This window comes from Netta rufina (assembly GCF_964035555.1).
Source record: "Netta rufina genome assembly, chromosome: 1".
In the NCBI taxonomy this organism is placed as follows: Eukaryota; Metazoa; Chordata; class Aves; order Anseriformes; family Anatidae; genus Netta; species Netta rufina.
This window is the reverse complement of record NC_140123.1, coordinates 193,757,195-193,770,367: the sequence shown is the minus strand read 5'-3', so window position 1 is coordinate 193,770,367 and position 13,173 is coordinate 193,757,195. Positions and strand designations below refer to the sequence as shown.

General features: G+C 37.7%; 1 protein-coding gene across 1 annotated transcript in view; it reads right to left on the bottom strand.

Annotated features, from left to right (window-relative positions):
• RELN (reelin) overlaps positions 1-13,173 on the bottom strand; it is a gene marked incomplete at both ends in the record, with an annotated part of 285,763 nt that overhangs the window by 41,829 nt on the left and 230,761 nt on the right. Inside the window, 10 exon segments of the mRNA XM_084305864.1 lie at positions 894-1,123; positions 3,684-3,786; positions 3,875-4,046; positions 5,430-5,612; positions 6,450-6,534; positions 8,028-8,205; positions 8,301-8,441; positions 9,875-10,148; positions 10,380-10,568; positions 12,344-12,502. Of these exon segments, the coding sequence (XP_084161990.1) occupies positions 894-1,123; positions 3,684-3,786; positions 3,875-4,046; positions 5,430-5,612; positions 6,450-6,534; positions 8,028-8,205; positions 8,301-8,441; positions 9,875-10,148; positions 10,380-10,568; positions 12,344-12,502 (1,714 nt within the window).

Sequence of the window (13,173 nt, the reverse complement as noted above, 5' to 3'; positions counted from 1 at the left end):
AAATTATTAAACATCCAGGTTTTCCAAACTTGGCTCTCATCTCTTACACAGGTCTTCTCATACTTCCAGAGGCACATACGAAACCATTTATTTAATGGAAGGGCCATTGCACACAGTAGATTCATAAATACAGTCTCATAGTTGGATAGCTCATTTTAATTCATACATACTACAGTTTAATCCTTAATGATGTGATTTTTTACACAAACTGAGTTGATACTATAAGACAGTTTTTCCTGGAAAAGTAAACAGTACTGTTTTGAACTTTTTTTATGTGTAACTTTGAAAAGTTACATATTAAATTGCCTGCAAGCACAAATTATTTTTCTATCCTATGTATCTGTTATCATCCAATTTAGCATGTCCCACAACCTTAAAGTTCCCAAGTGACTGCAGCTGTTAATTTCTTAGAATCAGAGAACTTTGCAATTACAAGATACCTTGAATATTAAGTAAGTCCATTCCCTTACCCTAAGGTAGAATCAAGTTTGTACTAGCTCACATTTTACTGTATTTTCTAATGAATCCCAGATGTCACACAAAAACATCTTTGATGAACTAAAATATGAAATTAAGTTAAAAACATTCAAGGAGCTTTTTGCATTTATTCTACTATACAATACACTTCCACAAACACGTTATCAATGAGATATATAGATAAATAAGAAATTATTTGTGGTTACTCTACATTAGTATTAGGCATGACATATTTTTGGGAATCACCTGAATACTAACTGCCACTCAGGGCAAAAAGGGGAGAAAGATTGGTCATTTGGTCTGTTCTAATGTCACTGTTCTTATGGACTGCTAATGTTTGGATACCATTTTGGTTGGAAAACAGACATAAAAAGAAACGAACAAGCAGCTGGGAGGATTAAAAGCTAGACACTTACCCACAGAGGTGGAGTTTTCCAAAGTGAATGACCTCCCTCCTCCAGCCCTGGGTGGTGCCTGCATAGTAAGTGCTGCTTGGGTGATGTTCAGTGGAGCACAAGGAGCTGAGGTGGCTGCTGCTGCTGTAGCACAAGGGGAGAAGGAGGTGCCAGGTCGCCCCCAGATCTCGTGAGAACTCCAGTTTTACCGGGTCAGCAGATGAGCTATCAGTGGTGCAGCCAATATTGATCTGGGGTCCAAGAGATGAAATGCAGAAGATGACAAAGGGTATGCTGGGTCACCTAATCACTCTTCATCTTAGTCTCTCCCATGTTGTATGGTATTTATTTAGCTCAGGAAGATGGTGATTTAAGAATTTGTTTAACAACTGCAATGACGAACTCAGGACATGCACATGAACATGAACACTTGCACATTGGCCTACCTGTCCATGTGCACATCACGCTCTGGGTCATTCTAAAATGAATGTAATATGAAATCCCCAAATACTTCCACTAGAGAAAACTTAATTAGACAAAAGAGAGCTGATAGTGTGGCTGGAGCAAATGCATCAGCTCAAGAATGTGGACTTTTTAAAACCAGAAATATTAGAACAAAATGTGCAAACATAAACTTGGTAGATTGCCGAGCTGCATTATTATCTATTACATTATACAAAAAATAAAATAAAATAAAATAAAATAAAATAAAATAAAATAAAATAAAATAAAATAAAATAAAATAAAATAAAATAAAATAAAATAAAAAAGCTCATGCCACAGGAATTACCCTTCAGAGCATCTGGTGTTTCACTTCTATATGTTCTTTAGCTTTTATACTCACTACTCTTTCTGCTCATGTATGGCATCGAAGTCTGAGGTGAAAGCATTGAAAAGAGTGTCATAGCTGGACTGGATTTAGATTCAGTGTCACACCAAAACACAGTGTGACAGTGACAAACTTCTCAAGGTGTTCTGACAAGATTCCTGATGTACAGAACAATAGAGAAGGCAGAAAACCTACGTGACTTGCAATGCTACTGGTATCCTGTAACAAATCATATATGTTTTATACAGAATCTGAGACCTTTTATGACATATTTTTGCATGCTCACTGTTCAAATTAGTCTGCTTTGCTTTCACACAGATATTAAGATGTTCTTTCAGTTTCAGATTGCTTATATAAAAGAATTAGTTGCCTTACAGGATGACTGTCACATAAAATAAAATATACTCTATTTACTGTGCAATAAATAAAAATTTATTGCAGATGAAATACAAAGCCTGTACTAAAACTACAGAATATTTTGTACTTTTAGATATCTTTGTAGTGAAAAGTAAGTATCTTTCTAACATACTACTCTGTAACAAAAATGTATTTTTAAAGTCCAGTTATATTTAGGACAGTGCATGAATGTTGAAAACATATCCTACACTGAATTTCTTTCATCACTCTTCAGCGCACATGAGAGCCATCAACCTACATTTGACTAGAGGGTTGTCTACTCATCTGGAAGCTTAGAGCAATGCTTGACCCAATATAGTTTTTGACTCTTGAGACACAGAAAGAAACTCTATTGCATTATGCATAACTGCTTCATTTATACTAATGTCTACAAAAATGTGAGTTGAAGTCACTTAACTTCCTTAAAACAATGTTCTTACCACATATGGAAGTATGTATGGAGATTTTATGAGGTTAATGCCCCAAAGACTTATGAATATCTTAAAATGACCGCAAACATTTTTGTTCTACAGGCACTAATCTATATTTTAAAACAGAAAATGGTTTACCTTCAATAATTTATGAAGTAGTTGCATGACAAACTGAAGCATGCATGAGTACACAGCTAAACCAAGTTTTCTTGGAAAACTCTTAGTATCATTTCTTTAATTGTTTATAAATCAATATCATTTGCTGTTTGCATGCTAGAGCATGCTACATCTTTGTTAAAAACAGCCTTGTAATTGTGGCATGGCAATTTACATGAAAGATTCTTTCACAGTATCTTAAGAACAATAAAATGAATTCTCTAAACAAACACATAGTAGGCTGAAAGGTTACTCCCATCAGTGGCTGTCCAAGCCAATGCTCAGTTTAGGTTTTAGGATAAACCAGAAACACAGTTTAGTTTAGACTAGGTGTTGTCATTGGGAGTGTCTGCTTCCACTGATTATATAAGAAGCATGAAAAATATGCTCCTTAGTCATGACATTTAGATAACTCCCTAAGATGGGATGAATTCAGGCCATTGTGGCAAAGAATAGCTTCCACTAGATCCTTTATGAAAGCATGGGCAGAAGCAAAAGGAAAGCAGAGGCTTGGCTTTCAGAAAGTACAGCCAGTGCAGTAAAGCTAGCCTGCAGGAAAATGATTTCTAGTGTCACAGATGAACTTATAGCTCCCCACTGGGCCAGATCATGAAAATATTTCAACTGCACAGTTATACCGAGCAGGTTGTAAAGTAGCAATCTAGACTTTCATTACATTGTGGTGCTCATCGTCTTGTCTGCCAGTGGGGACTCTCCAACTTGTAGGCATGTTATCAGTGCAAGTATATATGAATGGACAAAGTAGTAAATTAGGCAAGAAAACAGGAGACTGTGAGGCGAAATTTTCCTTATCTGTGTGATAAAAGCTTCAGGATACACCCACAAGAGGGAAAGCAAAATCAAAATAATTACAGGGGAAATTAAAGAGGCTTCTCTGCCAGGCAATCACAAAGTGCTGGACAAACATGCTGAAGAGCAGAACCTGAGAGAACAGAATGCCCTGAGCAAAATGCCAAGTAACTTTCTGAGGATAAGTACCTCAAATTGGATTACAGTGTTTTCATTCACACTTAGATCCCTTGTTGTAATGGAGTGTTCTCCTACTTCATTCGAAACAAATACCATAGCTGAATCTTCCTCACTGTGGAAAAAAAAAAAAAAAAAAAGTATTTTAGGATCATTTTATTCCACAGTCACTTTTTTCTAATTTATTGCTGAGTGATGCTTACGGAGCTCCCTTAGATGAATATGGGCAATAAAGCCCAATGTTTCCACCAGGATAGAAAAACCAGTTGTCCTCTTTGGGACCGAAGTCAAAGGTATCCAAAAGGATCACGGGATTTTTAAGGTTATTTCCATCAATAATGAAGTCATCTATGATCCATATTTCTTCCTTTTTGCCTACAAAGAAAAGGGTAACATTCCTATTAACACCTAATAAAGCTATTATTAAAAAGCAGACTAGTGGCTGATATGTATGTGTTACACTGAAAAACGGGTGCTAAAGGAGAGGCTTCACAGGCAATCTTTCCATAGTCCCCTTACTACAGAATTAACTTTTATTTCTGTAAAATGTACAGAAGTCACAGGAAACTGAAGAGTGAAAAACCTATGCTAAGCAAGTATCTTCCACTTAAATCACATTTACTTTGAAACTATATCATCAGTGTCATCTTTAGTTAAGAATCAGCTAAATAAGCAGCTGCCTAAAAGGATGATTTCATTCTACAACTTTTTTCCTTGCACTCAGCAGCCTGTATTTGCCAACCAAGAGCTCTTTGAAAGAAACGGAAACTCTGAGTGACCTTCTTTCAAATGGATTATGAATTCAAATGTGTTGCAAAATTAGTGTTTGCAAACTGGAGAGAAAAGATTAGATTGCCAGATCTTTTGTGTAATTGAACTTTTTCTTCATCTATCTAAAAGCCTTTCTGTTGATCAGAGAAAGTTAAAGGGCTTCTTTTATGTGAAATTTGTAATTAAAGATGATTTCTACAAGAAAAGTTTAGTTAAATGTTTTAGACAGGACCCATCAGAAACATGAACTGGAACTGGATTCTTAGGTCTGGATTTGAATTTGCTTTTTTGTTAGAGGTATGCTAGATATTTGTCTGAGTGGCATAAATAATTGCTGTATCACCAGGTCTAAATGACCACTGGAATTTGTTAAGAGTCCTTAATGCCAACTCCTGCTAAGAGATGTGCGTAGAGAAACTGAGAACAGAGGACAGTTTTCTTCAGCTGGCATATGTCCTCTAATCAGGAGGAATAAGCTGTGTTCCTCTTGTGGTTTTCTACAGTCCTTTACAATTTAATCCAAAGATTAACTGCTCAGTACATTCTCTTTCTAAATGCTTTTTTAATGCCTAGTTAATTCCAAGCAAGGTGGGCCCAATTCCCATTTACACACAAGACACTTTTTTATAATTTGAGTATTGTAATGGGGCCTCAGTGTAAAGGAGAATCAGGTCTATTAAAAATAATGAGGATAACCTCTGTGAACTGTATTGGTGTTGCTTGATCTCCCAAACCCTCCAGGGTCAAAGGAGATACTCTTCTGCACACCATCAAAGGTATTAGGTTAAGGTACTTTCACTTTAAAACATACAGAAACTTCATAAGAACTGTAAATATAACCTTCTGATAGTTTTAATGGAAGGTCTTGAAACATAAGAAAACAAGATTTAAGAGTCTCTATTCTTGTTGAGTCCAAAAATCCATCCTCTGACAGATGCTAAGCTTTGCAATTATGGATCTGGAGGCCCATGGGTGTCTATTCCTTACCATTGTTGTAAGGTTGCCAGAGTCTGAAACGTGTGGCATTGCTTTGGGCTGTGTAGGGCAGAGGAACATTGATAAAGAGGACATCTGTAGTCTGTGTGAAGTAAAACTCATCTATCAGGTGCCAAGTGATGCCACCATTGACAGAGTACTGCAGCAGAATAGAATGAGACCTCTCAGGGGTACCTGGAGCAAAGAGGATGTGTTCATTATAAATTGGCTTTAAAAAACACTAGTGCAAAAACATTTCTTCAAGTGCAAATATCGTTAGCTTACTCAGACATCTATTACATAGCATGAACTAGCTTTTATAACTATTTAAGCTGTTGAGAAGTTTTATGTGTATTAAACACATAAAAATCCCTGTGCATTCCTGTGCTTTTCTGTCTAGAATATGCTAATTAATTAGGGACTAAATTTGCATTGATGTTTGTTATAAGTACAGGCAAAGTTCATTTACTTAGATAAGAAGCTGTATCAGTGTTATATATGTATATATATGTGTATATATATATATAGAGAGAGAGAGATCAGAACAAATCAGCTCCTTCTTCCACATATTTTTTGGCAATTCAGTAGTTATTTGCTTGTTGTTCCTAGGTACCAGACATTATTATCACCACCTGTAGCACTCACAGGTAGACACAGCTTTCACTACTTTACCTCTTGTGAATCAAGTATCAAAATCCAGCCTTGTGCCTTCAGCTATTCCTGCCTTTTAGAACAATAAATTTAGTCATCTTATTTTTTAATATTTTGGCAGGGATCATATTTAAAAATATTTTCAAGACATAATTTTGTAAAATAAGTCCTCACATAGATTTTGCTTTTAAACATGAAGTATTGGGTATATTATTGTTTTGGGGTATGTTATGTTTTTTTTTTGGCTAATATTTTCTTCCTCTCTTTTGCATAGAAGTCTTAAACAATAGTAGTTGAAAATGTAAATCTATACCATTTTCTGTGGTACTACTTTATAGGGATAAAGCTAGAGAAGTGATAGGAAATAAACAGTGATCTTACCTTTGGCTATAAATTTAAATGAAAACTGGATGTACACAGTATTAGTGCAATCTAGATCTCTTGAAACCAGCATTCTCAGTCCTTCCTGCAAATACAGAATATACAATGTGAATCACAGTTTCCATTATTGAAGATTCTCTGCAACTTACTGTTGTATGGATGTTGTCTGTTACTGACTGCTGTGGCAGCAAGAGAGGTAGCTCTGTCCCTTCTTTTTCCCAGGCTGAAAATTAGAATAGTGATAGCCTTAGCAAAGTGATCCATATTAATGGAAGGTGCTAGATATAGGTCAGTGCAACCTCGAGAGGCACAGCTCCATGATCAGGTACAGACACAGGTACAGCTCATTCAGCTCGTGCCCTGAATCACCAGGATGTCATCTGATCTGCAAGCACTGTAGTTGATTTACTCAGATATTCAGTCCAAGCTCATATAACCATTCTTTTGGTGAACCTGAGCACCATAATTTTCAAGGAGGAAGTCTCCTCTCTAGGAGCTCTTTTCTGTGCCTCCAAAAATAGTTTTTGTACAAATATCCTCTTCTGTGGTAACCTCTTGACTTAGGAAGGCATGGTGCCTTTTCCTATAGTAAGGAAAGAGACTGGTGGGAAAAGTCGTAGTGACCTGTAAGGACCCATCTGTCTCTACAGATGAGCTCAATGCTTAGTGGATCCTGGAGACAGACCTGTTCTGCAGAGGATCTAGCAAACTCCACCTCACAGAGCTTTCCTCTTTTTCAGACCCCTTCCCCCAAGGAACAACCTGCAGGAACAACCAAGCCAAGTTTTGGACAATTCACAACCTCTGATTTATGATTTAGATTATTTAAGGAGGTTGAACTGGAGTCTAGGTTTTGAAAAAAAAATGTATAAAAAAATAAATTCTATACGTGAAGTTATTAAACTTTGCTTTTCAAGGGCACCTAAATTCACCATGTCAAATGAAAAGACTTGTGGAAGCTTAAAATTTGTGTTCTTATCTGAACAAAAGTCTTTTATGGGGAGAAATATTTATCTGTTTTGTTGAAGAACTGAGAAGTTCAGAAAACATGGCATTTCCTGACCTTTTTAGACCTTTAGTTAAAAACAAACTAAAAACCCCTCCTTAATGAGCTAAAAACCTTTTAGAAGATACAAATAAGTAAACCACATTCTAACTACACAAACATTGAATACCTAGACTACAGTGATCAATATCATTCAAAATATTCAAAAATCAGTCAGAGGATTTCAAGACAGACACCACAGATTGCAGTGAGAACTGTATTTCCAAATCACTCACTTGGCCTCAGGAATCATAACTGCAGAGTTTCATTTTTTTCCTTTGGAAGTTAAGGAGGAATTTATAACCAAAAATGATAACAACAAACAAACAAACAAACAAATGTTTGTTCATAAAAACAACTATAACAAACATGGTGCATGTTGTTTAGGGCAGATAAACATGATAAAAATGAAAATGTCAAATTCTAGCCTAAAGACTTTGAAGCAAACCTATGGAGGAAACAACAAAAAGCACTTTCTCTTCCTAACTCTACTGGTTTTTATTAATTTTTTTTCAATGTAATGAATCTCTGACCCCTTTAAAAATGAGAGCTGTTCCAGACTTGATGGTGTCACCATTCAGGTTTCCCCTCTCAGCACCATAGACCTCAGGCCAAAGGTCTGGATGCAAGTTACCATTGAAATCATCCTTCAGGACAGATGGCAGAGGAATGACAGGGACACAGTATGGACCACCAAAGCCTCTGTCACACCTAGCAACAAATTCAGAGGAAAAGGTATTATCCATCTGGCCTAGATAAAACACAACATCTTTTCTATAAAATATGGAAAGTAAGGTGCTACTTACACACAACGATCTGCATCACAGATGCCGTGGCCTGAGCACATCCAAGGGCATCCTGTAGCCAAGATCACATTATCAATAGCCCAAGAATCAACACCAGAAGCATAGTTGTATTGAATCCATCTGAATCGTGTTCTGGGAGAGCTAGAAAAAATAGAGTGAATGTATTTCAGGCTTCAAAATGTTTCCTCCACAAAGTGTTATGTAATAAAGAAAGTCCTGTGGACCTCAGGAGAACAAAAACATTTTAATAGCACAACACTTTGTATTTGGAAAAGATTTATATTCCATCTGAAAATGGAAGTTTCAATTTCTCAGATGAGTTTTCAGGCAAAATTCCAGATCTAAAGGAAAATGTCTGAAGTGAACCAGTGTTGTGACTCTACCTGGTTAGCAAAGTGGTTGAGCAGAAACTATCAGCTTTACTACATTCAACAGCTCTATAAGTTGCTAGTAGAGTTGAAACAATATAAATGCTTCAGAAAAGTAATAAGTAGTGAATTTATATTTAGTGTTATGTAACGAAAAAAAGATGACATGCAGTCATGTATATTTGTGTAATAATGTATGAATATATGTACAAACATGCACCTGCACACACGCTATGGTAAACGCTGACTGCCTTACTATGCTCAGATGGGGAAAATACTTTGGAAAAAAAATCTGTCAAAATGGTACGGATTAAATAATTTCATAGTTGTTCAAGCAGGAAATGTTCTGTGGAGCTGATCCTAGAGCAACACACTGGGAAATACCCTGTGACTTTGACTGGGTCAAGCTATCTTCATACTTGTGAAGAAAATTATGGAAGAATCTTCTTGGATGTAGATGTATGGTTCTGTGAAGTGAACTATGAGATTAGAAACCAAGACATGAATTGTAGTCTCTGTTCATTTACTGTGTCCATTTTTACTACAATATTTTCAAGGTGGTGGAATTTACAGAGATAATGTGTAGGGTGCTTTTAAGAATCATGGAACTATTCAGAGTAATGGTAAGTAAGATTATTGTCATCTGTTATTTCTGAACTAGTGCATGGTTTTATTCAGAGAGATGGATGTCAGCTTATCTGCCACATTCATTTACAACAATGTGATATTACTAGGAGGCAGGCAGAACTCTCCTCCTAGTCAAAAGGGTGGAGGTGGCACATCCAGTAACATGCATTTTGACTTGCTGAATGCTGCGATTAATGTGCCTAAATCTTGGATGACAAATAACATTATTACTTATGTGAAATGACAGAAAATACCCTTATATGAGGGGATGGGTCAGTGCATTCTCTCTTCTTTCTTACTTGGTAAATGTTAGAAAAGCTTAATTTAGAATTCCTGTTCTTGATGCCACAGATTGTGGGCAAGACTTAAGAATTCACTGATCAAAACTTGTTACTTAAATTCCTGCAGTTCATATTATATCTGATGAAATATTTTGAAGTGAAATTTAAAATCCTGATGACGTGTCAACACACATTTAATAATTTAAAAGACATGCAGAAAATTCCCAAGCTAGGGGATGTTTGCTCAAATTAGATCAGTAAAATCTGTATCATGCTAAACAGCTAGAACAGTGCTCACTATGTTGCAGGTGGAAGGTAGACCGTAATTCTCTTCCAATTTTGGAATCTTTCTGAAGTGTAGATGGAGCTCTCGGTGTAGTGCTGACAGCCGATGGTTGGAGGCACACACTCCTCTGTCACCAAGTGCCAGTCCCTCCCATTGTTTAAAGAATACTGCAGGTGGATGCTATGAGAATTACTGTATGGCTTGCTGCAACCCATGCTTAGCTCAAACTGCAGGAAAGTAGAAGCTGATACATGAAAGTCCCAAGTCTCTGCAAAACGAGGTTTTCCTAATAAAAGAGAGAAACAACAAAAATGAAATCGAATGCCTTATGCATGTGCTTTCAGTACTGTCATTCAGATTTGTTATCTGCATTTTCACCTCCTTCTTTTCAGCTTCTCTTCCTTGCAGATTACTATATACTCAAACCTCTGAATACCTCCCATATTGTAAAAACCTGACCCACACGGAATTTACAAAATAGGTGCATACAAATGTAATAGTGCTTGGTGACACATACCGATGTTTTCACTGAACATCAGAGCTGTATCCATAGACAGGCAATCGATGTCTACTTGACCCCCTTGTATTCTGTACCAGCTTGCTTGTAAATCCACAGTTCCATCGAATTTATCCTGGAAGCCAGTTTGAGAGCTGTCATTCATCCCTATAAGCACATCATCCAAAGCCCACTGAGCTGAATGCTTCCCTATAAAAAGCAGAATGGGTGAGTTAGTGGAGTTCCTGTTAGTTATTTTTTTATAACCGTATCCTGCATTCATGTAGTGAGTTGTGCTCAGTCACATAGACTGACCACGGTTAAACATGGCTAACACATTGCTCAAGGATGAACCTGGACTCTAAAATGTTTCTGCTTCAGCTTCAACGCTTTTATCATCATGCACTCTCCCTGTGTTTGAATGAGACATTTCCTGAGCCCTTAGGTTGGGGATTTCATTTATCAGTCACAACCTTCCTGTTATTCTCCACAGCTAAATCAGAAAGGCCTCTGACTATCTCCCAAATTACCTTTAGATTGGAAGAGGATAGTTTTCTGCTGGCATGCTAAAAATGTTGTCGTAGTGTACAATCACTATTGTACCCTTATAGAAGAAGAAGGAAAGACTTGATAAATTGTGAGCTCACAACGATGTGCCAGGACTTATGTCTTGCCAACAAGAGGAACACGGGTCATGGCTGATAAGGTCGCTCTGCACTGAGTTATGTCAGACAAAGGACAATCTATGAAGGAGCTAACATCTGTAATGAGGAGTGGTTGTCACCTGTGGGCACTGGTATGGAAGCTTGTATTTCAGTCTCTCGTCACAAATTCTCTCTCTTTCACTGAGATCTAGAGGACTGCTGTCGGGTAGCCTTACAGTGACCACTCTCAGAAGAGATGGATGTCACCTTGTTGCCTCCAAAGGCAAGCAGCAACCAGCAGGACATAGGTAGAGAGCAACAGGTCTGGCATCTCACCACTAAACAGTGCAAACAGCTATGGCAGAATGATGGTCTGTGGTGCACCAATTCCTGCTCGGCATTTTTCTCAAATGAACTGGCTTTGTAGCTAAATCACATCCTCTTGTCTTGTCTATTCTCTTCCCTAGTGAGGACAGTTAACTCCAGCACATATATTGTACAAAAACGTACGAATAAAAACAGCCATCAAAATGATAAATGATATCCAAGAAGCTACATCCCATAATTACCTGACTGTAAGCTATGTTCTTTTCTCCCCAGGGAGCTGCTGTTAAAATGTGCTTTTCTGTGTGTCTGAATATCACCTTCTATTTCCTGCAGGGAGCCAGGAGCTCCTGCCTTGCGCAAAGGTGAAACACTTAATAAGGACACTTTTACTAGTAGCAATGTGCCACAGTGCAAGGTAGGAGCTGTGATGGTGGCTGTAGCTATCAGTCAGCATCAGGGCTTTACTTTCATCTGAGGATGCGGGAGATATCTGAGTGGGCTTTGGAGGTGGAGCAGAAGTAGAGGCACGGGGCTCTGGGTATGCAGAGATGTTAATATAGGCAGTTCTGTAATATAGGGAATCCTATGATTCTATGAGATGGGAGCCACTACGTAGGCAGGTTCAAGGCTAAGTTATACCTCTTCTTCCAAATTAGATGAAAAATGAGATGTGTACGCCATTTGACATCCCAGGTCACTCTTTACTCAAGTACATCCTCTCATCTTATTAAAGCTTTTCTGTGTAATCTTTTCCCCTCTCAGCATCTTTAGTTTAAACTTGGCTTTTAAACAATTTTAATCTTAAACCCCATATTCTGCTTGGGTGCTAAAGAAGAAAATTATGTCTGTAGCATGACCAAAGAAAGACTAAACATGCACTTACAACATCCAATCTGTTCACCACAACGTATTTTTGGTAACCTGAAGTTTCCGCAGCACATGCCCATGTGGAGAAGCACTCATGCTTGGGTTGGATAAAAGCATTTAATGAATTCTTAGCATGGCATTGCATACCGTGTTGTGGCTGCCACCACCTGAAAGCTGTGGCAGGGGTTTTGGCCTCCCGAGGTAAGTCTATCGAAACAACCTGAGGTTCCAGGTATGACATGAAGTCCAGCTCTCGCAGTAAATGCCAGGTGATCCCGTTATCATTTGTGAATTGAACCACGACACCTGTAGTTAAAATTAAGCAAGGCAGTTAGTTTGACTGGGCAGAGAAGAGGGAGGCAGCTCTTCAAGCCTGTGCTCAGGAGTTGCCAGCCCTTATCCAGTGTACACCACTGGCGTTGAGTGTGTCTCCCCTATCCATTTGGCATTTCCTGGTCCAGGAGCATTTTGTGCTCAAGACCTGTTGCAAACATGACATGGGCTCGCTGTCTGCTACATGTTGTGTTGCTTGTCTTCACCAAACTCAAAGGATCAAATCTTTTACTTAGTGAGGGGGTAACGTGCCTTTCTTAATGTATGTGGAATATTCCTACAGTTTGTGTGTGACACTAAGTTGTAATTCTTATAGCTGGGCTCCCCATAAGGGGTAGTTCACAATGTTTATACTACCTCTGCAAACTTAAAGCATCTTTAAAAGTGAATTACCATAATGTTTAAATATTTAAATATTTTAAGGTATTTGGATCTTACACACATTATGGTAAATACTAGCACATAGCAGAATTTTGAAATCACTAATGAGCTCATCACAAGGGATGATGCATGAAAGAAGCACTTTCTATGTATATTTCTCCTATTAAAACTCTTTTATACTGGAGTACTTTCAAAGATAACATATTTTCTTGTGTCTTACAGCAGTGCAAATGAGAGGAGAATCAAACCCTTACTGTAATCTA